At 54.3% G+C, this 25901-nt stretch overlaps 1 protein-coding gene across 2 annotated transcripts in view; it reads right to left on the bottom strand.

The window, feature by feature from the left end:
* Positions 1–22333, bottom strand: part of LOC125644596 (putative thioesterase PNKD) — a 34802-nt gene extending 12469 nt beyond the window's left edge. For both annotated transcript variants that reach the window (XM_048868766.2, XM_048868768.2), the window contains exons 1-4: positions 22149–22333; positions 5620–5735; positions 4940–5052; positions 151–209 (exon numbers count right to left, since the gene is read on the bottom strand). In XM_048868766.2, coding sequence (XP_048724723.1) covers positions 151–209; positions 4940–5052; positions 5620–5735; positions 22149–22318 — 458 coding nt within the window. In that variant the 5' untranslated portion in view covers positions 22319–22333. The remainder of the gene's footprint in view (positions 1–150; positions 210–4939; positions 5053–5619; positions 5736–22148) is intronic.
* Between the last annotated feature and the right edge of the window lie 3568 nt (positions 22334–25901).

Here is a 25901-nt window from a genome sequence, read left to right as displayed (position 1 = left end):
ATCCCACCCGTAGCCGCAGCCCTGGGCTCCCCACATCCTTTGCCTCCCTCCCAGCACAGCCCCACCCCCGAAGGGCAATGACCTGCCCTAGGCAGGAAGTTGGCCCCCAACCCCGTCCTGCACCCCTGTCCCCCGGAGCAGCCCCCTTACCAGTGTTTGTGGGTGCACAGGATGGCCTCCAGCGTCACCCCCTCCTTCTCGATGGCTGCCTGGAAGAAGAGAGAGCGTGAGCAGCAGCCCCAGCCTGACCACAGGCTCTGCCCCCAGCCCACCCCAGTGGCTAAAGAAACAGGGAGCTGTCTGGTGGGGTGGGCTGCACCAATCAACTGGGGGACAGACATGGGAGAGGAGGTGACCAGCCAGCCAGCACCTCCCCCAATCTGGCAGCCATGTGATTTGATTCAGGCCTAGAATTGGCGAGGAAGCTGTTGATATTGGGGGGCCCGGGCTCCCCACTGCTGCACCCTCCAGTCGCTCTGACCTATCTCCACGGTGCAAAGGAACTGCCCCCAGATCCCACAGCTGCCCCCCTGCAATGATGGGTGAGACTCGAACCCGGGACCGCCCGAGGGCTAAGTATCCCATGCCCGGCCAGCCGGGCAGGCAGGGGGCAGGATGCAAAGCCAGGGCTCCTCACGGCAGCACAGATCCCTCCCAGGCCCTGGCAGGGGTCAGGACCCCAATTCTCCAGCACACACGGCCTGCCCCAGTAATCCCCAGGGACGCGCTGGCTCAACAACATCGGCGTGGCCATACTGGGGCAGAGCAATGGTCCATCTAACCCAGGATCCCGTCTCTGACCACTGCCGGTGCCAGGTGCTCTAGAGGGAGTGACCAGACCAGGCAATCATCGAGTGAGCCATCCCGTCCTCCACGCCCAGCCTTTGACAGTCAGAGGCTTAGGGATACCTAGAGCAGGGGGTTGCGTCCATGGGCGTCGACTCCGTGGGTGCTCCGGGGCTGGAGCACCCATGGGGAAAAATTATTGAGTGCTCTGCACCCACCGGCAGCCAAGCTCCCCGCCCCACCCCCTCCCCTGAGCGCGCAGCGTCCCCGCTCCTCCGCCTACCTCCCAGCACTTGCCGCCACCAAACAGCTGTAGCCACCTCCGGGAGGGAGTCGGGAACGCGGCGCGCTCAGGGGAGAAGGCGGGGTGGGGATTTGGGGAAGGAGTCGGAATAGGGGCAGGGAGGGGGCGGAGACTTTGGAGAAGGGGTTGGAATGGGGTCAGGAGGGGACGGGGTGGAGTCAGGGCAGGGCGGGGCGAGGTGGTGCGGGGGGTCGAGCACCCACCGGCGCCAGACGAAGTCGGGGCCTATGGTTGCATCCTTGACCATCTTGGCTAATAGCCACTGCTGGACCTGTCCTCCAGGAACTTATCTAGTTCTTTTTTTAACCCAGTTATAGCCTCGGCCTTCACAACATCCCCCAGCAAGGAGTTCCACGGGCTGACTGGGCGTTGTGCGAAAGCACTTCCTTACGTTTGTTTTAAACCTGCTGCCAGCTAATTTCATTGGGTGACCCTTGGTTCTCGTGTTCTGCAAAGGGGTAAATAACACTGCCCTGGTCACTTTCTCCGCACCCGCCATGATTTTATAGACCTCCCTCATCTCCCCCCTTCCTTGTCTTTTTCCTAAACTGAACAGTGGCAGACTTTGCACTCCCTCCTGGTACGGAAGCCGTTCTACCCCCTACTTGTTTCTGTGGCCCCCCCGGACCTATTCCCAATTCCAGTGTATCCTTTTCGAGATCAGGCGACCAGATCCGCACGCAGTATTCAAGGTAAAAAGAAAAGGAGGACTTGTGGCACCTTAGAGACTAACCAATTTATTTGAGCATAAGCTTTCGTGAGCTACAGCTCACTTCATCGGATGCATACTGTGGAAAGTATAGAAGATCTTTTTATACACACAAAGCATGACAAAATGGGGGTTTACCACTACAAAAGGTTTTCTCTCCCCCCACCCCACTCTCCTGCTGGTAATAGCTTATCTAAAATGATCACTCTCCTTACAATGTGTATGATAATCAAGGTGGGCCATTTCCAGCACAAATCCAGGGTTTAACAAGAACGTGGGGGGGGGGGGGGTAGGAAAAAACAAGGGGAAATAGGTTACCTTGCATAATGACTTAGCCCTTGTCCCGTCCCGTCCCGTCCCGTCCCCCGCCCCACGTTCTTGTTAAACCCTGGATTTGTGCTGGAAATGGCCCACCTTGATTATCATACACATTGTAAGGAGAGTGATCACTTTAGATAAGCTATTACCAGCAGGAGAGTGGGGTGGGGGGAGAGAAAACCTTTTGTAGTGGTAAACACCCATTTTTTCATGCTTTGTATGTATAAAAAGATCTTCTGTACTTTCCACAGTATGCATCCGATGAAGTGAGCTGTAGCTTACGAAAGCTCATGCTCAAATAAATTGGTTAGTCTCTAAAGTGCCACAAGTACTCCTTTTCTTTTTGCGAATACAGACTAACACGGCTGTTACTCTGAAAAGTATTCAAGGTGCGGGCGTCCCGTGGATTTATACAGAGGCAACATGATATTTTCTGTCGTCACATCTATCCCCTTTCCTAATGGTTCCTAACATTGCTTGCTTTTGTGACGGCCGCTGCACATGGAGTGGGTGTTCTCAGAGAGCTCTCCGCACTGACCCCCCCCCCGATCTCTTTCTTGAGCGGTAGCAGCTACTTTAGACCCATCATTTTGTCCGGCTAGCTGGGATTCTGCTTTCCAACGTGCACGACTTTGCCTTTTGCAACGCTGAATTTCATCTGCCACTGCGTCGCCCAGTTTGGGGAGATCCCTTTGGAACTCCGCCCTGGCAGGCTGCTCTGGGCTTCACGATCTTGAATAGTTTTGTATTGTCTGCAAATTTGGCCCCCCTCCGCTTTCATCTTTAGCTCAGCGGAGCCATTTCCTGCCCCAGGAGGTTTTACTACGCACACAGTTTCACAAGCAGGGAGGGGCAGGCACGCTTTTTACTCTGTGTGTGTGTGTGTGTGTGTTGGGGGGGGTGGTGTTGCAGGGAAGCGGAGCCAGCTCATGCACTGGCTGCTTCCCCAGCTGGGCAGGTGGGGAGGGCTCCACTAGAGTCAGTCCTGTCCTGCTGGCCCATGCGCAGCTGGGGAATTCTGGGAAGGCTCCCCCATGCCCAGCACAGGCCCCACACTGGGAGAAGCAGTTATTTCCGTGCAGCAGCTGCTCTTCCTCTGTCTCTGCCTTGTTTCCCCTCCTCCCCCCTGCTGCTTCCTGCCAGCCCCCAGGGCAGGCCCCCCTCCAAGTTCATTCCCCGGCCTGGGATTCATTGCTCTTGCCGCTAAGTGAGCTCCAGGCAACGAGGGGTTAAAAAGAACCCAGGCCAATGTAGTAGCGATCTGCATGCATGGTGGCTGATCTCCTCCCACATGCTGGGGGGGAAAGGGGGGGCAGGCAGCGGCTTAGGCTCTGCAAGTTTGAACTCTCCCCAGAGAACTCCCCTCCCCTCCTCCCCAGGAGGTTCCCCCGAGTGACTCAGCCCTGCTCCCAGGTTTGGAGCCTGGCACGTCCTGGCAGCGTGCAGAGGGGCCAGCTGCTCTCAGGGAGGGCGCGGCAGGCACCACTGGTGGGTGCAGAGCCAACCGGCCGGGCACACCAGAGTGGAGCCAGCAGTTGGTTTGTATTGACCACCCTGGGTGCCATCTTGATGCCCATCGGGCAAAGCGTCCCCTATGTCAGAGACGGGGCCACCGAGAGGCTGACGCACCAGCTGCTGCGATCTCCTGTCGCTAGGACGGGCCATGATGAGGTTAAAAGGGGAAGCCAAGTTCTCCGTAAAGCAGGTCGTAATGAGACAGTGCACGCACCGCTGCCCTCTGCTGACTGGATTCAGAACTGCTCACCTGTGTCATGGGCCCTATAGCGCTATGATCTTAAGGGGATTCTCCTTCGCTCTGTGCAGCTGTGGGAGCAGCGTTCCACCCCACTTGCGAAATTCTGCGTGACCACAGCGTGGGGCTTGGAGACAGGCATGGAGCCTTGGTCCTACCCCAGCCCTGTGGTCTTATGCTCCCTGCCTCCCCACTGCAACTTGGGGGGGGGGGGCACACAACGCCCGAGCACAGGATTGTGACAGGGTGCGGCTGGATTTGCACACAGTCACGGAGGGCAGTTCCATTGGTGGAGGGGTATTTTAGGAGCTGGGATTCCCCGCCCACCAAACAAGGGACTGCTGCATTTCCTTTCTGTGGCCTCCCCCCATGCTGCATATCTCCCTGTTCGCTCTCTCTTCCTCTCCTCCCCCCTCTACCAGCCACACACACGCAGCTCCTGCTCTCTCTCAGCGGTTTAGCCTTTCACGCATCCAGCTCCTGCTCTCTCTCAGCGGTTTAGCCTTTCACGCATCACCATGGTATATGGCACCACCTTCCCTGCAAAATCAATAGCAACAGCCAAGTGCCTAGCGGGCTCCCTGGAGTCTCTGGCCCCCCCAGCCGCGGAACAAACAGGCAACAAAGGGCTGGCAGCTTCGGGCGGCAGGAAAGAGGGGGCTGGGCCCTTGGCCGCGGGGGCCTTTGAAGAGCAGGGCAGCAGGGGGGCCAGGGCTGGTTTGCCCCTTGCAGCGAGGCTGGGTGCCTGATCTTCTTTGTCCGACGCCCACCCCCCAACTGCTGCCCCCCGACGCCAGGAAGGGTGGGACAGGCAGCCCAGCAGGGAAAGGTCGGTGCTGCTGGCAGAAATCCGGCAGATCCGCAGGGTACAGGGACGAGAGTGGGCAGGAAGAGGTGGCACCAAGAGCAGCTCAGGCACTAGCCCCCTTCCCTCCCCCGTGGCCACGGGATGGTGAAAGGGGGCGGGTCCCCTCTCCCCGCCCCTCAGCATCAGGGACACCCTGCGCGTCTCAGTGGATCGATCCCCTGGTCAATTTCACAGCCCGGAGGGCGGGGGAGGAGTTCTCACCTGCACGGCCAGGGGGTCTGAGGGGTCAATGGCAGCAGCAGCGTTGGAGTGGGTGTCGATGACCAGGTAGCTATAGTTGTTGGATAGCACGGGGATCGGCAGGATCTTTACCCCTGGGGTAACAGGGCAGACAGACAAGCAGCTGAGAAAGGGGCTCTGAGCCACAGCCCCAAACCCCAGGCAGCCCCAAGGGTCCGGGGACTACCCCGCTCAGACTCTGACCCCGCAACGTTTGTCCTGATCCGGCCCACGGGCCAAGGGCAGCGGAATTGGAGAGTTTTGATCAGACGAGGCCCAAGTTACTGCTGGAGCGGCTCACGGGATTCAGGGGCTGTCAGCTCCTCGTGCCCAGTTAGACCCCCAGACCCCGGCCCAACCCGAACCTGGATCCACGTGTTAGCGTAACTACCCCTCGTTCCCCCTGCAAGGGAACCCGGCACCTTCAGCACTAAAATCACGAGGCTCTGCCGCCTGAGCTAAAGGAGGAACTCCACTGGCTGGTGGCTGTAGTAGACTGTTACCCTCTCGTGCATCAGCTGCTAGAGGGGGGTTAGAGACCCACCCTCTCACAGGGTGTGCTACCCTGGCACCCCAGCCTGGGCCCCAGACTTGTGGGATGAGTGAGAACGGGCTCCAGAAGAGAGGAAAGGGAGGGAGCCCCAGAAGCAGCTAGGACTCACCGCTGAACATCACAGGCTGGGGAATCGAGTGGCCATGTGGATACCGCTCCCGGGCTTTCTTCATCTGCCGCCTGTAGAACAGGTAGCCCAGCCTGGTGCGGGCGTACAGGCTGTACCTGGCGGGGGGACAGGGAGAGGGACAGAGTGAGACACAGAGACGGGTCTCCTTCCCACTCCCACCGCGGCCCAGCAACTCAGCTGCTCTCCCTGCCCTCTTTGGGTCGGGGGCAGACGTGCTGCAGAGCAACCTAGGGTGCCATTAGGTAGCATCCCCCCCGAGAAAGGGGAGAGAGACAGGAAAGCATCTGGGTCTGGATTTCCCCCTGTTCCAAGAGGGGCAGCAAAAGCTTTTAGATCAAACTCTTCCTACCATCACAGGTAGCCTGTGGGGAGGTGGCCAGACTGCCGGCTTTGTCTGCCGAGCGGCGGCCAGACGAGAGATGGGGATGGGAGCCCAGGGACCGGGAAGCCAGGACACGCGGGTTACATCACAGTTCTGACGCAGGCCAGGTCGGACGCTAGAAACTACTGTCAGCAGCAAGACGTCACTTAGGGAGGGGATTTTTAAGACCTTTCTAGCCCAGCTAAAGCCCCAATGCAGAGACAGTGATACTGCCCGACAACGCTTCTGCCGGCAGAGTTCGTCCGCCGAACCAGCGCAAAATACGCCGGCAAAACCAGCATGAGCCGTGTCTCCGCACGGTGGGTTCCCTGCTACAGCGATCCCTGCAGTCACAGGGCAGGCCAGCATAGCTGTCCCTGTCCATCCCCCAAGGGCGACCCTCTCCTGCCGTACACCGGGGCAGATTCCCTCCGCAGCCCTGGGCCAAACTCCCGACAGCCAGACCATCAATAGCAGCTGCAGGCGCCTTGAGAATCAGGGGGTCAGCTCCTGGGAGGGCATAAATCAGCGTAATCTCCTTGACGTCAACGGAGCTCTGACCATTTGTGCCAGCTGGGGACCCTGGCCCCAGGCTGTTAACCTCAGTTTCCCGCTCTGCAAAATGGGGCTAATGCAGCTTCACCCACCCTTGCCTCTCTGCCCACGCCTGCTGAGCACGGCTTTGACCGCCAGCACTGCCAGCGCCCTGGGATTGGCGCAGACCCAGCCCATCCACCTGGCTCCCACGATCACACCAGCTCTTGGTCGGGGGGGAAGGTAGCCGCTGCAGCAGGGGCATCAACAAGAAGCCCCCCTCCACCCCCTTCCCGAAGCCAAACTAGCCAAAGCCCGTCGCCCGACTCAGCCGGTGCACGGCCAGACACCCATGGGCTGTGCCTTTCAGCGTCCAAGCTCCACACAGAGATGATCTCACCAGTGGGGCCAGTTTCCCCAGAGAAGGGGGACGTGTGGCACCTTAGAGACTAGCCAATTTATTTGAGCATATGCTTTCATGAGCTACAGCTCACTTCATCGGATGCATTCAGTTTTCACGAAAGCTCATGCTCAAATAAATTGGTTAGTCTCTAAGGTGCCACAAGTCCTCCTGTTCTTTTTGCGAATACAGACTAACCCGGCTGCTCCTCTGAAACCTTTCCCCAGAGAGGCACTCGGGGCAGGGGCACCACTTACAGAAGGATTTCCAAGTCAATGGATCAGCATGAACTGAGCAAACAGGGAACCAAGACACCTCCAGGTGGCTGCACAGGGGGGTGCTCCCAAGTGGGGGCAGATGGTCCTGTTACTGGGGGACAGTTCAGGGGGACAGGCTGGGTAGGAGCCAGGGGAGGAGGGGGGAGCTGAATCTCCCTGCATGTCGCTGGAGAGGCGCATGGCAGGGCTGACGGGAAGGGACGGGGGGGGGGGGGCGCTGATCTGCGTTACTGAGAACGCCCTGGGATGACGAATGCCAATCTGGCTTTCAGGTACCCCTTGCAACGTGGCAGAGGGGGCTGGGGGCAGGAGTGAGGGGAACTGGCAAAGCCAGGCGTGGAGAAGTCAGAACAGTGCCCAGCTGCCCCAAGCTGGCTCTCCCCCCACCCCTGAAGGCACCGCGCCAGATGTGAGACAAGGCCGGGAATCCTTGGCACGCTGGCCACGTTTCTGAGAAAGGAGCTTTGCCCTTCCCGCACCATCCACAATAAGCCTCCAGCTTATCAGGGAGATCTGGAATTCCCCTGATCCCCCGGGGCATCAAAGTCCCAGCAGCTGGAGCGCTGACCTGCCCCGCCCCGGAGGAAGGGCGGAACTGTGCCCTGGGTTCTGATCTACGCACCCAGGGCACCCCGGACAGCTGCTGTCAACGGGCTTCCCAAGCAGGGGTGGGGAGCTGGCACATGTGGTCTGCCCAGGACACAGCGTGCATGGTCAGGCTCAGGAAGTGAGCTCAGCACCGGGGGGGGGCGGGTTAAAGTTGGGGAGACCATGCTCCCCCAGCAAGCAGGGTGAACTCACGGGCTCGGATTTCACGGCACGCAAGCCCTCAGCATCTGGAAAACTGGCCTGCAAGAAAGCTTCAGTGGGCAGCTGCTGGTTAATGGCCCTGGAGGGGCCTGGAGAAGGAATGGGGTGCGCGTATGGGAAGTGGGGTTGCTTTCACTGCTCTTGGACTCACCCAACCAGGCATTTCCATTGGTTTCTCTCGAAAGATACAAGAGCCAGCAAATATCCTGGCAGCGTGGGGGGAAGGAGTTGGGTGTAGTGGGCCACAGCAGGGACTGGTTCTATTCCCCGTTCTGGGCGGGGAGTGGGGGCTAGTGAGTGAGTTGTGTGGGGGTCTGGGAATCAGGACTCCTGGGTTCTATTCCCAGGTCCAGGAGGGGAGCGGGGTCTGGGAGCCAGGACTCCTGGGTTCTATCCCTAGCTCTCCTAATCTTTGACCTTAAGCAAGCCACACACCGTCCCCGCCATCACTCCTTTCGCTTGGGGGGCTGCAGTCCGCTATGCTGGTAGAAGCGCAGCGTTGCGGACAGCACACTGCCGGTACAACGGCCGACACGACCGCCGCCTCCCTGGGGTAGATCCGGCTTCAGGGTCCCGTCTGTACAACTGGGATCCCCCCAAGTCGCATCACAGGGTGGATGTGCCAGGCGCGGGTCGCTCACGGCCGCAGAGCGCTTTGAGACACTCCAGCGGGGGGCGCTGGCGTGTCAGTCATTCGAGCAGCGACCTGCCGGGTCCATGGCACTGAGCGGGGCTCAGCCGAACCCTGGCACACCTCTGGCAGAGAGACAAGGCCTGCGAGCAGGGGAAGCAGGCCCAGGCCCCATCACCACGCTGATGGCAGTGGCAACCGCTGAAACCGGGCTTTCCGGGTGGCAAAACCGCCAGCCGGGGGGTAGGCACCGGGGCAGGGGATGGAGATCAGTGGGCCATGGGCTTTGAGGGCTTTAGCATGAGAGCTTTCAGCTGCTCCTAGATGAGTGCCGGCAGAGCAGCCCCTCACAGAGCTGTCTGCGGGAGGGGAAGAGGAGGAAGCTGTTAGAGCATTTACCAGGGCTGCCGGTAATTTTCCAGCCTGCTCCCCACCCCCAGTCAGGCTTCTGTGCTGGTTTCTCTCCACCAATTGCACCAGCCATCCTAGTGATCATGAAACCTCCTGTTCCCTCTGCCAGGCCCCCAGCCCCGTGGTTTTAAAAGAGGAAACTTGGCTGGAGTAGTATTAACCCGTTCAGGCACACAAGCAAGGGCTGGTGGCTTTTTTGGTTTTTTTTGTCTTTAACTTATATATTTGCCTTGCTATACTGTGTGTATATGTGTGGGAGGGGGCGGGGGCGGCAGTGGGGAAGGGTAACAATTTGTGTGATGCAGAGGGGTGCTTTGACAACCTGCCAGGAGCCCAGAGGCAGCACCTAATTTGCACACATTACAACAAGAGTTTACATTTCTCTAGTACCTTCCCTAGCTGCGGTTCTGGAGGCATTTGGGGAAACTGAGGCACAGGGCAGGGAAGCGACACTCAGGGTTGCATATGGAACGTGCAGGGGCTGGAAGCTGGGGGGTCCTGACTCAGGCCCCTCTGCTCTAACCACTAGTCACCCCCACTCCCCCTAAAGGAGACCCAGGGCAGCAACTTCCCTGCCTCCACATCCCTGAGCCATGTGGCCTCCAAATCAGCTCCTAGCAAGGAGCTCAAAGAAGCCCCACAGTAGTGTTGGTATCTGGGGGAGAAGGGGAGGTGACAAACCAGAACCCCGCCCCCCCAGCACCCTGCCCCTCAGGCGACACCCCCAGGGGATTCCCAGCTCAGCAGGCGAGTATTCAGGGCCAGCTGGATTCTCCAAGCAGCTACAAGCCCCTCCCCTTTGCCCCACTGAGGAGCTGGGTCTACAGGGAAAGAGACCTTGCAGATGTGGCAGGGGAGGCAGGACTCCTGGGTTCCATCCCTTTGCTGTGAGAAGGAGAGCCTTTAGAGCAGGGACTAGAATCAGGACTCCTGGGTTCCATCCCCAGCTCTACCACTGGACTTTGGGCAAATCCCTCTTGGTGATTCCCTGTGCCCCCCCCCCACCCCCAGCAGGGTGGGCGGGCAGCTTCTGGGAGCCTCACGCCAGAGATGGGACCCTACTGGGCCTCGGGGTGGGATCATATGAGGCTGGACAGACGATAAACCCCAGAAGACGCTAGGCCTGGGGAGGAGCAGACTGTGGGGAACCCCACTGGCTACACACCCCACCTTCAAAAGGAGATAATGAAACCCCACCAGAGCCCTTCAATTAAAGGTGGGCCCATGCCAGGCCCCCTGCTCCCACCCCCCACAGGGTGCATGTGGGCACACAGCGCCTCTCGGGGGGGGGGGGGGGCGGAGAACGGCCACAATGAAACAGTGGCAGTGGCCGAGACTGGAGTGAACTCTGAGCCCTTTCTCCCCCGCTGACCCCATGACTCTAGGGCGGGCTCTGATCCAGACAGCCCCAGCTGATGCGTACATGGCTGTCACGTGGACACTGCTGGGCAGTGGGGCGAGCATGTGGGGTGTGGGTGTGTGGACAGTTACAACATCTCTGCCGGCAGCCATCAGCTCAGAGCCCGGGTCCCGCGAGCTCGGTGTCTTGTCCCCAGGATCAGCCTGTGCAAAACATTCCATAGGAAGCAGCTAAAATCACCGCCATGGACAATCGTGGAGTAACCTTAATGGAAGCATCTGCTGAGGCCTGGGGCAGTTACGGGCTGGCCCTGGCAGCAAAGCACAGAAGATTTTATCCTGCCTAACAGCGGATGTTCTGATGATCTGGAGAAAGGGCAATTCCAAGAAGGATTGGGCTTAAGCCCTTGATCTCCGCAGCAGTTATGAGGGTTCGCTATGGAGCCTTTAACAAAATAAAACATGGTTTTTGTTAGGTTGAAGTTTTCCCCAACACGGGTATTTTTCCAGCAACAACAAACAGCTGCCACAGCAGGAAAAAAGCTGCCGAACAACAAATAGAAGCTTACTTTGAGGTTTAAAACTTGCTTACAACCCCCCACCCTCTTCCCCTCCCCATGCCAGCTAGAGGCAGATACTAGAAGGAACAGCTGCTTCTCAAACAAACAAAGATGCTTCCATAAACAACCCAAACACCATGGCCCTGAGAACAAGGAAATGAAACGGACCCCACGGGTTACCACTGGCCAAGCCAGAAATCAGTAAGACAGCCAAAAACCAGCAGGGGTCAAGAAACTGGCTTTAAAAAAAAACCAACCCACCCTCTGGCTCTAATTACGTATGGTGTCTATCAGGTAAGTCAGGAGGTTGGTTTCCAATACAGTTACATTCACAGTGTTTCGCTCCAATAGCCCCTCACTGTGAGATCCGAGTGGGGAAAAACGTCAAAATGGAGAATGGCTGGATTATGGGTAAATGGGACGGTCACTAACTACTTAAAAGATTGTGGAGCCTGCATGAAACTCTTACCTAAATCCCCATGCAATGTTAGCGGTTGCAGAATATGTTCCTGTCTTTTTAAAAAACGTTTCTCCCTCCCTTCCCCCACCCCATTGCTGTCTGAAAGACCCACAGAAAAGTGGTAAGAAAAGTAACAGATTATACAGCCAGATATGCATACACAAAAACAAACAAACTGCCAGGACAGGGGAATGTAAAAACTTGACCGTAGGATTATCAGCCCAGCCTCCACCCGTAGCCAGTACAGAAGCGTGGGAGGAAGGGTGACAAAACCCCTGTAACTGACAGTTATGAAATATTTGCTAGGCCAAGTCAGACTAGAAATGAGACATTTTTAGCAGGAAGGATCATTAACCGTTGGAACAATTTACCAAGGGTCATGGTGCATTCGCATCCAGCATCACTGGAAATGTTTCAATTAGGGCTGTTGATTAAATCACAGTTAACTCACACAATGAACTCAAAAAAATTAAATCGCTATTAATCACACTCTTAAACAATAGAATCCCAATTTAAATATTTTGGATATTTTTCTACATTTCTATTGCAACACAGAATACAAAGTGTACAGGGATCACTTAATATTTTTATTACAAATTTGCACTGTAAAAATGATAAAATAGTATTTTTCTACGCACCTCACACAGGCTCTGTCGTGCAACCTCTATTATGAAAGTGTAACTTACAAATGTAGATTTTTTTTTGTTACATAAAACTTCAGAGCCTATAAGTTCACTCAGTCCTACTTCTTGTTCAGCCAATCGCTCTGGCAAATAAGTTTGTTTACATTTACGGGAGATAATGCTGCCTGCTTCTTGTTTACCATGTCACCTGAAAGCGAGAACAGGCATTTGCATGGCACTTTTATGGCCAGCATTGCAAGGTATTTACATGTCAGACATGCTAAACATTCGTATGCCCCTTCATGCTTCAGCCACCATTCCAGAGGACTTGCTTCCATGGTGAGGATGCTCATTAAAAAAGTAAGACATTAAATTTGTGTGTGAACTCCTTGGGGGAGAATTGTACGTCTCCTGCTCTGTTTTACCCGCATTCTGCCATATATCTCACATTCTAGCGGTCTCGGGTGATGACCCAGCACATGTTGTTTGTTTTAAGGACACTTTCACTGCAGATCTGACAAAACGCAAAGAAGGTACCGATGTGAGATTTCTAAAGATTGCTACAGCACTCGACCCAAGGTTTAAGAATCTGAAGTGCCTTCCAAAATCTGAGAGGGACGAGGTGTGGAGCATGCTCTCAGAAGTCTTAAAAGAGCAACACTCCGATGTGAAAACTACAGAACCCGAACCACCAAAAAAGAAAAAAAAAAATATCAACCTTCAGCTGGTGGCATCAGCCTCAGATGATGAAAATGAACATGCGTTGGTCCCCTCTGCTTTGGATCGTTATCGAGCAGAACCTGTTATCAGCATGGACGCACGTCCTCTGGAACTGTGTTTGAAGCATGAAGGGACATATGAATCTTTAGCGCATCTGGCATGCAAATATCTTGTGATGCCGGCTACAACAGTGCCATGTGAACACCTGTTCTCACTTTCGGATGATACTGTAAACAAGAAGCGGGCAGCATTATTGTCTGCAAGTGGAAACAAACTTGTTTGTCTGAGCGATTGGCTGAAGTAGGACCGAGTGCACCTGCAGGCTCTAAAGTTGGACACGGTTTTATTTTTGAATGCAGTTATTTTTGTACATAATTCTACATCTCTAAGTTCAGCTTTCACGATAAAGAGGTTGCACGAGAGCACTTGTATGAGGTGAATTGAAAAATACGATTTCTTTTGTTTTTTACAGTGCAAATATTTGTAATAAACACATCAACATAAAGTGAGCGCTCTACACTTTGTATTCTGTATTCTAATTGAAATCAATATATTTGAAAATGTAGAAAACACCCCAAAATATTTAGATAAATGGTATTGTATTATTTTGTCTAACAGCACAATTAATTGGGATTAATTTTTTTTTTTTAAATCGCTTGACAGCCCTAGTTTTAATCAAGACTGGGCGTTTCTCTACAAGATCTCCGCTAGTTCAAAGAGGAGCTAATTCAGGGACATCCCACGGCCTGTGGTCTACAGGAGGTCAGGGTGGACAATCACAGTGGTCCCTTCTGGCTTTACCTGTGAATTTCGTCCAAATTTCTGCCTGTATCCTGCCTATTTGTGGTTGGCTTATGGGCTGCAGCACAAGAGTAAATATCCCCTTAGAAATAATGCTCCAGCCTATCTAATGGAACTCAGGATGGTCTCATCCGCACACGAATCCTTTTCTGAAACCGATTCTATTCTTCTCATGAAAACTCATGGCGATCAGGGGAGGTCCCAGACGACTGGAAAAAGGCTAATGTAGCGCCCATCTTTAAAAAAGGGAAGAAGGACGATCCTGGGAACTACAGGCCAGTCAGCCTCACCTCAGTCCCTGGAAAAATCATGGAGCAGGTCCTCAAGGAATCAATTCTGAAGCACTTACACGAGAGGAAAGTGATCAGGAACAGTCAGCATGGATTCACCAAGGGCAAGTCATGCCTGACTAATCTAATTGCCTTCTTTGATGAGAAAACTGGTTCTGTGGATGAGGGGAAAGCAGTGGACGTGTTGTTCCTTGACTTTAGCAAAGCTTTTGACACGGTCTCCCACAGTATTCTTGCCAGCAAGTTAAAGAAGTATGGGCTGGATGAATGGACGATAAGGTGGATAGAAAGTTGGCTAGATTGTCGGGCTCAACGGGCAGTGATCAATGGCTCCATGTCTAGTTGGCAGCTGGTATCAAGTGGAGTGCCCCAAGGGTTGGTCCTCGGGCCGGTTTTGTTCAATATCTTCATAAATGAACTGGAGGATGGTGTGGATTGCATCCTCAGCAAGTTTGCAGATGACACTAAACTGGGAGGAGAGGTAGATACGCTGGAGGGTAGGGATAGAATACAGAGGGGCTTAGACAAATTGGAGGATTGGGCCAAAAGAAATCTGATGAGGTTCAAAAAGGACAAGTGCAGAGTCCTGCACTTAGGACAGAAGAATCCAATGCACCGCTACAGACTAGGGACGGAGGGGCTAGGCAGCAGTTCTGCAGAAAATGACCTAGGGGTTACAGTGGACGAGAAGCTGGATATGAGTCAACAGTGTGTCCTTGTTGCCAAGAAGGCCAATGGCATTTTGGGCTGTATAAGTAGGGGCATAGCGAGCAGATCGAGGGATGTGATCATTCCCCTCTATTCGACATTGGTGAGGCCTCATCTGGAGTCCTGTGTCCAGTTTTGGGCCCCACACTACAAAAAGGATGTGGAAAAATTGGAAAGAGTATAGCAGAGGGCAACAAAAATGATTAGGGGGCTGGAGCACGTGACTTATGAGGAGAGGATGAGGGAACTGGGGACGTTTAGTCTACGGAAGAGAAGAATGAGGGGGGATTTGACAGTTGCTTTCAACTTCCTGAAAGGGGGTTCCAAAGAGGATGGATCTAGACTGTTCTCAGTGGGAGCTGATGACAGAACAAGGAGCAATGGTCTCAAGTTGCAGTGGGGGAGGTCTAGGTTGGATATTAGGAAACACTATTTCACTAGGAGGGTGGTGAAGCACTGGAATGCGTTACCTAGGGAGGTGGTGGAATCTCCTTCCTTAGAAGTTTTTAAGGTCAGGCTTGACAAAGCCCTGGCTGGGATGATTTAGTTGGGGATTGGTCCTGCTTTGAGCAGGGGGTTGGACTAGACACCTCCTGAGGTCCCTTCCAACCCTGATAGTCTCTGATTCTATACTCCAGTACCTTGTGGGAGAGAGTTCCACAGCCCCCTGTCACAGAGCCCCCGGGCGATGCTCTGGAGCTGCTCCCCACGAAGCCAGGCAGGACACTGGGGAAGTCTCCTCTCGGGGAGCAGCCTGGCTGCAGGACACACAGCTCAAACGGCTTCCACCTTCCTGGGTCTGACCTCGGAGCATTCAGCCTCCTCTGCCCCTCCGTGCACTTCCCACAGCAAGTCCGCCCAGGCGGGGTCCTGGGGAAGCCAGGGGGTCCTGCCCCGCAACTCCGCAGTCAGACGGGACTCTCAGCCAGCCAGTAAAACAGAAGGTTTATTAGACGACAGGAACATGGTCTAACACAGAGCTTGTAGGTGCAGAGAACGGGACCCCTCAGCTGGGTCCATTTTGGGGGGCAGTGAGCCAGACAACCACGTCTGCACTTCACTCCTTGTCCCCAGCCAGCCCCAGACTGAAACTCTCCCTCCAGTCCCTCCTCCTCCTCTGGGCTTTGTCCCTTTCCCGGGCCAGGAGGTCACCGGATTCCTTTGTTCTCCAACCCTTTAGCTCACACCTTGCAGGGGGAAAGGGCCCAAGCCATCCGTTGCCAGGAAACAGGATGTCGACCATTCTCTGTGTCCAGACCCCTGCACACACCTGCCTCTAGGGCTCTGCAAGGATCATACACCCTTATCCCACCCCCTAGATACTTAAGAACTGCATAGGAGAAACTGAGGCACCCCCACACTATTCAGAGGAAAAATTAAGAACAGTCCCGCTTTGTCACTGCCCCTTTAGTTATAGCAACTGCAGAACAGCAGTAAAGTCTTTCCAGACAGACGTGCAAGTTCAGCTGACACTGTCCTACAGCATGATCCTTTACACAGACAGCAGGAAGGATATTAAGGTACCTTCCCCCTGAGCTTCTGGGGAAGCGCTTTGCCTTTCAACCACGCCTCCCTGAGCTCCTCACAGTATTTCATGCTGAGAGACATACACTGCATAGCCATTCCCCGTGGCTCAGAACATGCGTGAATTCCAAGCGGTAAACGCAGCATTAACGCCGGAGGTTGGTCGCCTGGGAAAGAACTAAAGGCATTTCTTTTGAGGATCACCTCTTCCTTAAGGTGTCCACTGTGGGACAGGGATTGTATATAACTCTGGGGGGCGGGCGGCTGCCACAGCTGCGCCAGGAACTAGGCGTGTGTGCACGCACGTGCGAGAGAGAGATTAAGGGAAAGCACCAGGTTGTACCAACTCCAGAGAGGCATCAGCCCCCCAGGGAGGTTTGCCCATGCTGGTTCAAAAGGGATCTTCCAGCCATCAACCAAGAAAGGGCTTCTGGCATAGAACGGCTGCAATTAAACTGCCTCAGGGCCTTCTTTCTGACCCAGCGACTGGACGGGCCCTTCTGTCCCAGGGCCCCAAATCTCATGGAAGGGGCCCATGGGACGGAGGTGGATCTTGACTAAGCTTTTAGCATGTATAGAGGAACTTCTTCCTTGTTTCTATACATTGTCGCGGTGACGCTTTTACACTAGGAGTAAAAGGTGGTGGCTTAGCAAGAGCAGTACGCTGACTTGTACCTGCTGGCCACGGCCATCGGAGAGAAGGCAAAGCACTGGGGTGGGCAGGCAGGCAGGGGATCTCACAGTGGAGAAGCACGAGGGCGGGCGGGCGGACAGGCTGGCTTGCAGGGGTTATCACAGTGGAGAAGCACGGGGGGGGGGGGCGGGTGGACAGGCTGGCTTGCAGGGGTTATCACAGTGGAGAAGCACGGGGGGGGGGGGGGGGGGGGCGGGTGGACAGGCTGGCTTGCAGGGGTTATCACAGTGGACTATGAAGCCTTCAAACTCCAGTCAGGATGGGGAGAGACGCGCATCTCCCCCCAAGAGAGGTAACAACTGGAAGCCCGAGACCTGACATGGGTGCCCCCGAGGGACCACGGGGTGGGGACGCAGGTGCAGTGACCCTGAAAAGGGAATATTTGGCTCAGTGCTGCCTGCCAAAGCCCAACACTTTACTGCTGGTGAGTGACACACACAATGCAGTGCAAGAGATCAAAGTGACAAAGCCTGTCCCATCCTTCGAGAACACTGCTTACAAACTCCAGTTGGAAGAGAATTGGCTCAGGGCACTGCAGGTTAATTATTACACCCAGGGAATAATCCACATTGTTCTTTAATGAAAGGGAAGATTTTAAAGTCTCATTACCATTCAGATCTGGTAAAGTTTCCAAACACTTCTACAACCAGCCCGTCAAGTTCGGAAAAGTTAACGTAACGCTTGGCATTCGCCCAGTCATTCACATCTCCAAAGCATTGTCCAAACACCAAGCTGCCGATTGAGGACTTGATTCCTTCTCCGGGGACGGGATCAGAGGGAATAAAGCAATTCCCTCTGTTAATCCCAGACTCCATTAAGATGCAAGCGACACAGAATTCTGCCATGCTAGTTATTTGTCCAGCAGCTAGGCGATGGAGCCCTGATCATTTGCAGTGATATCTCGGATTCTTTCCGTCTTGCATTGCAGGGGATGGCTGGTCTTGGGGCTGCCGGACTGAACCAGAACTCCATCAGTTCCTCGCTGTGCCACGGATACCTTCGGTGTATGGTTAACTCGCCTCATCTCTCTGCACCACAGGTCCCTCTCTGAGAAATGCAGGCAATGATGCCTCCCCTTTATCTTGGATGTTTAGACGGTAAGCGCCTTACTCTGAGCTACACAGCGTACACACAGAATGGGGCCCCAACTGAGGTAGATGCTACTCCGATAACTAAGGCAGCATACAGTTAAAAGAACCACCGCTTTCTTCAAGCTGTCCTCAAGCTGTGTAAAGGGACTGCAGACTCTGAAATTCCTCTTTGTTTTTAATAATCTACGACCAGCTTAGCAGACAGATCTATACAAAAGACAGAGGAAGATTTGCTGTTCTTTTTACTATTTGCACCTCTCTTAGCTCAGCTGAAGAAAACAGTTTCACTATTTATTTCTAGCCGGTTTCCACCTTTCCTGCACTAGGCACTGGTGCGGCTGCTGATTTGGGGTTAACAGAAAGATCTGCTCAAACATTTCCGATTGGTGGGTTTTATAAAATGCCTTTGGGAGCAAAAGTTAAGGCTTGACTCTAAACCTAGGTGACAACAGCTCTTTAAATCGCTGAGTAACTACCACCACCTCCTCGGTGACCCATTTTCCCAGAAGTGGGCTCCCAAGACACGACACAACCAGGTCATACTCCCTTTTCAACGTGCCTCAGCCTTTGATGGCTGACGTTCTGCCTGCCAGAGCATTAGAGCTCTGCAAAGATGAAAGAAAATCCAGTTTAATACACACAGGCCATGTCTACACTAATGAAAGGTAACGAAGTGTGCAAGTTAACGTGTTCGAATCCGAGCGCAGGCAGGACAGTTGTAGACTGGCTAATGCATGCCAAAACGAGGCAAACCCACAACTCCCCTGTCACATTCTCCTTCACCAGTTATCACAAGTTAGAACTACAACTTGCCCTGTCTACACAAGGATTACACACTTTAGGTAACACACACACGCACCCCGACCTTTTTTCTAAGGAAGCCAAGGTCACAGGGCTAGACAATCCACACAGCTAACAGGGCTCTCTCTTAATATGCCCCGCACGCTGCACAAACACAGGGAGGCCCCAGCTGAGACAGATGCTACCACAACGCAAGTGCCCTGGCAATGAATCCCATCAGCGTCTCTGGAATCAAAGCTGTCCATTTGGTAAATCAACCTCCTAGCCCTGACAGCTGTGCCAAGAACGGTCCTGAATGTAAACTGGTACAATCTCACCTGGCTGAGCCAGCCACAGCACTCTGCCCTACCCTTCCACAGCCGCTTCAGAGCTTCCCCACGCGGCAGAATGATTGCATCGAGTGAGCATGGCCAGTTTTAAAGACGCTGTTCAGAATGCTGTGAATTGTCGCGAAACAGTCGAGCATTATGTCAAAAAGAAAAGGAGGAATTTGTGGCCCCTTAGAGACTAACAAATTTATTTGAGCATAAGCTTCCGTGAGCTACAGCTCGCTTCCTTGGATGCATTCAGTGGAAAATACAGTGGGGAGATTTATATACACAGAGAACATGAAACAATGGGTGTTACCATACACGCTGTAACCAGAGTGATCACTTAAGGTGAAAGAAAAGGAGTACTTGTGGCACCTTAGAGACTAACCAATTTATTTGAGCATGAGCTTTTGTGAGCTACAGCTCACTTCATCGGATGCTCATGAAAGCTCATGCTCAAATAAATTGGTTAGTCTCTAAGGTGCCACAAGTCCTCCTTTTCTTTTAGCGAATACAGACTAACACGGCTGTTACTCTGAAACCTGTCACTTAAGGTGAGCTATTACCAGCAGGAAGGGGGGGGGGGGAACCTTTTGTAGTGATAATCAAGATGGGCCATTCCCAGCAGTTGACAAGAACGTCTGAGGAACAGTGAGGGGTGAGGGGAGGGGGGGATAAACATGGGGAAATAGTTTTACTTTGTGTAATGACCCATCCACTCCCAGTCTCTATTCAAGCCTAAGTTAATTGTATCCAGTTTGCAAATTAATTCCAATTCAGCAGTCTCTCCTTGGAGTCTGTTTTCAAAGTCTTTTTGTTGAAAAAAACCACTATTTTCCACTGAATGCATCTGACGAAGTGAGCTGTAGCTCACGAAAGCTTATGCTCAAATAAATTGGTTAGTCTCTAAGGTGCCACAAATCCTCCTTTTCTTTTTGCGAATACAGACTGACCCAGCTGCTCCTCAAAACCGAGCATAATGTCAGTTTCACACTTCCAGGCAAAGCTCCTGGCAGCATATGCTGGAGTAATTCACCAGGCAGGAGGACCCCCAGAGACCGAAGCTAGGGGAGAAGAAAAGCAGACAACCCGGTCCCCAGCTCCCTGATCGCAGCTTGAGGTCTCAGGAGGGATCATAGATGACAGTAGCCGGGAGAGGCTGGAACTTGGGATTTACCTGACGCCTACCAGCCAGAGGCGGACGTGAAAGAAACCCTTCACAGCCCAGCAGCCATGACACATCGGGCATGTCACAGAACCCGTTGTACGCCCCAGTGCCTACCCCGAGGCAGTTTCAGGCATGACAACAAGGGAGGGATGGGGCGAGGAATGATCAAGGCTCAACAAACAAGATCAGGCAGCTGCTCAGCTCAAGCTTGTGCACCCCTGGACAGCTCACGGGACTGTCACAGTTCTTGATGACTGGATTGCAGCAGGCATCCCGGGAGAGGCATATGAGCAGAGGGAGCTGGGCCTGTTTCCAGGGGTCTGCCCTAGTCCTTGCGGGCAGATGCCCCTTTCCTTCATTGCTACCGAGTGACCCTCTAGCTACAAGGCACCCAGCAAGTGTTCCAAGCCCCGAATACACAGTGTATCACATACACACACACCAGCTACACCGGCTGGGCTATGCTAGGATCCTTCGCACTGCGGATCCCACTGTGAGAGAGGGGACAAGGAGGGGAATCTACCCTCTGCCTGAGCCTTCTCCATCGCTCCGAGCCGCCTTCCTGCCTCTCTGCAACATCAGTACCCCGCAAAACTGGGCCACTGCCTCTCCTCTCCCCCGTTCCTCTGGCTCTCCTCCCTCCTCCACGATGGACCGATTCTCCTCTATTCTCCATAGTGCAAACCCCGCACGGCTGCTTCTGGTAACTGACGCCTATTACCCAGAGCTCTAAAGGCTTTCGGGATGCAGCGTGGGTGGAAGATGCTCTGCAAGCTAGAGTCAGAGCGTTCAGCTGGGGCCCAAGGAGCAGATGCTGAATGGAAGCTGCGGCACCCCTGGGTCTGGGGATCTGGGTCACGTGGGCAAATCCTGGCAGGGATGGATAATGCCAAGCTTTGTGTGGGATCTGAAAGCAGCGTTTTCTCCCTCTAACCCCTAACACAGTCTAACCCAGGCAGCTGGAGCTTTCCAGAGAAGCCTGCGTATGTGTTAGCACAATGCTGCACCAAGCCCAGGGCAGCAAAGGACACATGGCTCCCCAGCGCATCGCCGAGAGAGCCGGCCAAGCCCTTCTGTGGCTGCTGTGCGGGGGGGGGGGGGGGGGGCTGTGCACGGCACCTACCCCAGAGGGTGGCACAAGCATCCCCCCACCCAAAGTGGTTTGGGCACCAATCAGTGCGGTGCAAACCCTTTGGGGTCTCCAGGAGCACCCCATGGGGGAGAGGGGGGCAGCTTGTGGGACTGCCAATGCAGCCAGGAAAGAGACCTCCTTCAAACCCTGCACAGCCCCCTCAGCTCAGCCACCAGCCTGCCCCTTAGTGCCCCAGTGAGACTCCCCCCCAACCCAGCCAGCCTTCCTGGATGCATGCATGCGGACCTCTTGCCACAGATCCCCATAACCCACACAGCCCCCCTGCATCCTCCCGGCCCAGCCTAGCTCCCCCAGCTTCCCCCCACCCCAGCCCTGCACAGTCCAGCCCCCTTGCCCCAGCCTCGCCTAACTCCCCCCTCCAGCTCCCTTTCCCCAGCCTAACTCCCCCCGCCAGCCCCCTTGCCCCAGCCTCACCCCCCCGCCTAACTCCCCCCGCCAGCCCCCTTGCCCCAGCCTCACCCCCCCGCCTAACTCCCCCCGCCAGCCCCCTTGCCCCAGCCTCACCCCCCCGCCTAACTCCCCCCGCCAGCCCCCTTGCCCCAGCCTCATCCCCCCGCCAGCCCCCTTGCCCCAGCCTCATCCCCCCGCCTAACTCCCCCCGCCAGCCCCCTTGCCCCAGCCTCATCCCCCCGCCTAACTCCCCCCACAACCCCAGCCAACCTGCCCCCAGCAGCCCCAGCCGCCCGCTCCAGCCCCCCCGGAGGCCCCTGCACGTCCGCCACCGGCAGCCGACTCCTCCCCCCGGCCCCACGAAGCCGGCGGCGGCGGGAGAGAGCCCGGAGAGGGTCCGAGCGGGACCCCCCCCGCCGGCCGCACTCACCCGATGCGGAAGACCAGGGGCCCGGCCAGGGCCATGAGCACCTTGGCGAGGCAGCGGCGGAGGCGGCGCGCCGGCCGGCAGCGGGCGAGGGAGGCGGCCCCCAGCCCGCAGCAGGCGGCCAGGGCGGCCGCCAGCAGCTGGAGCCGGGACAGGCAGCCCGGCCGCGCCATGCTGGGGCCGGCCCCGCCCCCCGGGCCGGCCCCGCCCCCCGGCGCCCGGGCGACCGGCGAACGCCGCCGGCCCCAGCCTTCGAGCCACGCCCCCTTCGAACGCCCTGTGGCCAGCGCCCGACACCCGGCGCGCTGGGAGGGCTGCGGCGCCCCCTGGTGGGCGTTGGCTGTCGCCGCCCGAGGGAAAGGGGGCCCCGGGCTCCCCCAGCTGGGGACGGCTGCGGGGCTGAGCCTTGGCTGGGCGCGGCCTGCTCCGAATTAGCTGCGGATCGGGGACAAGTTGCCCTTGCAACGGATTCGTTCCCCTTCCTCCTGGCCGCTACCGGGTCAGGGCCTCTTACAGCCTTCTTCCGAAACCCGTGAGCGCGGGCCGGCTGGGATCCGCTGATAAGGGGCCCACGGGCTCGAGTCATCCCCCTCGGCCTTCTTCAACCCACAGTCACTGCGAGAGCCGCCCTTCCACTCTAACTTCCCTGTCCCTGCCGGATAAGCCCATATCAACACAGCCTAGCCTCCAGGGACTTGTCTTTAACTGGAGCAACCCGCTGAGCTATCATCAGTTATTAATTAGCAATATCAGGGCCAGTTGTTAATGAATGCAGACCGTGTATTTTGCATGAGCATTGTCACACATCATAATTAATTAATTAATTAATTAATTGATTAGTGCAGCCAGGAAAGCGGCCTCTTTCAAACCCAGGCAGGGTGGCCACCCTGTACAGCCCACTCAGCTCAGCCACCAGCCCTCTAACTATCTCCACCTGTCTCCACAGCTATCTGTGCTTTCTTCTCCATCACCCTCTATGCATGGACCTTCTTCCTTACCTGGCACCTGAGCCTGCCAACACCTAGGCATAGTAGTAAAGTCAGTAGGAGTCTATGTGGGCACCAAGGCCCTGCCTGCATGGATCTGATTCCAGGACTGGGGCCTTCGCTTGTGGAGTTTGCCTTTTCAACTAGCTTTGAACATGGACTTGCGTGCCCAGCCTGGTCACTCTAACAGAAGCATCTTTAACTGAGGACTGTAATTCGCTCCTCCTAAATTGGCCTTGTAAGTCTCATGAGCAGAAACAGTGAGGTTGCAGAGTGTGAGAGCTTCATCACGAGAATGCAGATCCTTAACCAAAGCATTAAAATAGAGTTTATGAAACCATGCCAACCCCTTTGGCTTGGCTCGCTGCACAGCGCGAATTTCACCCCTTGTTCGCCAAAACTGACATCCCAGAGCAGGGTGTTGTTATAACGAACGGTTCCTACTTTTACTCTATCAGCATTTAAGGAAGGCATGTACTTAATTGGAATTGTTCACCTAACCAGAACCCCACCCTCCACTGGCGGGGTGAATGATATGTCCAGGTGTTAGAAAGAGGGCTTCAGTCCACAAAGTCAGAACAGCGCACTTGGAAAGCAATTTTATTTTAAGGGACCATCCCTCAGTTCATGTATTTGTCCCTTGGGGTGACCATCTGCCCCTTATTTTAGGGGATGTCCCTTGACCGTTTTAAACATCACAATATAGCTTGCGCTAATTGCCCTGTGTAACGCTGAGCCAGCAAAGGATTAACAATCAGCAAGTTAGGTGACCTGTAAGCAATCCTGAAGGACAGATCCAAAGGGTATTGCAATGGTAACCAGGGCCATTCCCTGTAGATAAAACAATGAGGAGTCCTTGTGGCACCTTAGAGACTAACAAATTTATTTGGACATAAACTTTCGTGGGCTATAACCCACTTCATCAGATCAAAGCCATGTTAGTAGACTAGAATCTTTAACCTGTTTGCCTGCATTGTTAGAGAATCAAGGGTAGATGCTAGGTGTATTTATCTGTGTTTACCTATATCTTGTCAGAAGTTTAATGATGTAACCAGATTATCTTGTAGATGCTAATTACCTTTCATGTCTTAATTGCCTTATATTATGCACGTGTATGGTTCAGTTAACCTTAAGATCAAAGATGTGAAGATACTGCAGGAGACTAATAGTAGTATTTACATTGTCTTCAACTTAACTATCTATGCTATAATGGAATATCACCTAATGACCTTATTCACCCCTTCTCGTCAGCTGTTGTGAATAGCCCACTTCCACCTCAATTGAATTGGCTCGTTAGCACTGACCCGCCCCCCCCCCCAATTTGGTAAGGCAACTCCCATCTTTTCATGTGCTGTGTATTAATACCTGCCTCTGTATTTTCCACTCCATGCATCTGATGAAGTGGGTTTTTGCCCACAAAAGCTTATGCCCAAATAAATTTATTAGTCTCTAAGGTGCCACAAAGACTCCTCGTTGTTTTGACCTTATGTGAATGAAAGCAATTAGTTTACCTGTGCATGCATAGGAAATATTCTTCCTCGGGGCAGGTCCTGCTGTGACAATTTCTGTGAGGAGGTTGGTCAGCCTGCTCTAAAGGAAAGCCCCGGGCCTGATCCTTTCATCTCAGGTCTGCTTAAACTTTAACAGCGAAGGTCTAACAAAGCCATAGAAGAATGAGGTCTCCAGGTTTACCCTGGATTTCCCCTAGACACACCTGAACAGTATCTACACCTGGGCTGCCTATCTGCCTAGACCCTTTTAAATCAATTCCAGAAAGACTTTTGCAGATCAGCAGCCTCCCCATCTCTGCTATGAATCTGACCTACTGATCTTTTAACCATTGGCGACTCTCTTCTTTCTTTTTCCTTCTATTATTAAACTTTTCATTTTTCGTTACTAAAGGATTGGCATCGGTGTGATTATTGGGTAAGATCTAAGACTCATATTGACCTTGTTACTGGCACAGAGTGCCCGAGGCAAGCAACAGCTGGGTTCGTTGCCCGGTACGCGTCGTGCCAATGACCACAACGGGGTGGAGAAGCAGAGAGATTTATCTGAAGCTTCAGATAGGACGCAGGGAGACTGAGCTGTCTCAAATCTTGCAGCCCCGCATGCAGATTCCAGTATACATTTTATACCTTTTCCTACTTCACTACACAAGCTTATGCAACCAATTACCTGTTGCCCCGTCCAATACCGTAGCCAATCAGCTAAAGCAGCCAGTTGTGTTTTTCTTCATTAGCAGTTCCCGAGCCTTGCCTTATTAGGTTCTATTTGTTACTAGCTTTTGCTAAACATTTCTGCCTTACTATACTGGCCTTGGCTGGCGAGCCGTGTGCAAACCTGTCTGTTTGTGTGCTAGCTTCCTCATAGTTGGGCAGGGTCACAAAAAGTTCAAGGAGCGGAGGGGCTTCAGTTTGCCTGGGCCTAGAGCAAGGGGGCTTCATCGACACTCGTGGTCTTCCACCCGCCCGAGTTACCCAGAGTAGTGCCCAGTGTCACCAACAACCTGGGGATAAGTGTTTGGTCCTTTGGGATGGGTGAACCTCACATATGGTGAATCAGGTTTTCAGTGACCTCTCACTATCTTCGACTTGGCTGTCTAGATGGGAGCCAAGGGCCAGAATGCCTAAAGGGGACTGGATTTGGGGTCTTGGTAACCAGTACGGTATTACAGAAGCTGCTTTGTTGTTGGCTTGGTGAATCTGTAGAATAAACCACCAGTTCGCAGGACTGTCTGCCCGATTCCTTGCAGTCTGCCCTGTGTGTA

Source organism: Caretta caretta, chromosome 11 (genome assembly GCF_965140235.1).
Source record: "Caretta caretta isolate rCarCar2 chromosome 11, rCarCar1.hap1, whole genome shotgun sequence".
In the NCBI taxonomy this organism is placed as follows: domain Eukaryota; kingdom Metazoa; phylum Chordata; order Testudines; family Cheloniidae; genus Caretta; species Caretta caretta.
Note: the sequence above shows the minus strand (reverse complement) of the source record. Positions and strands in the feature narration are given on the sequence as shown.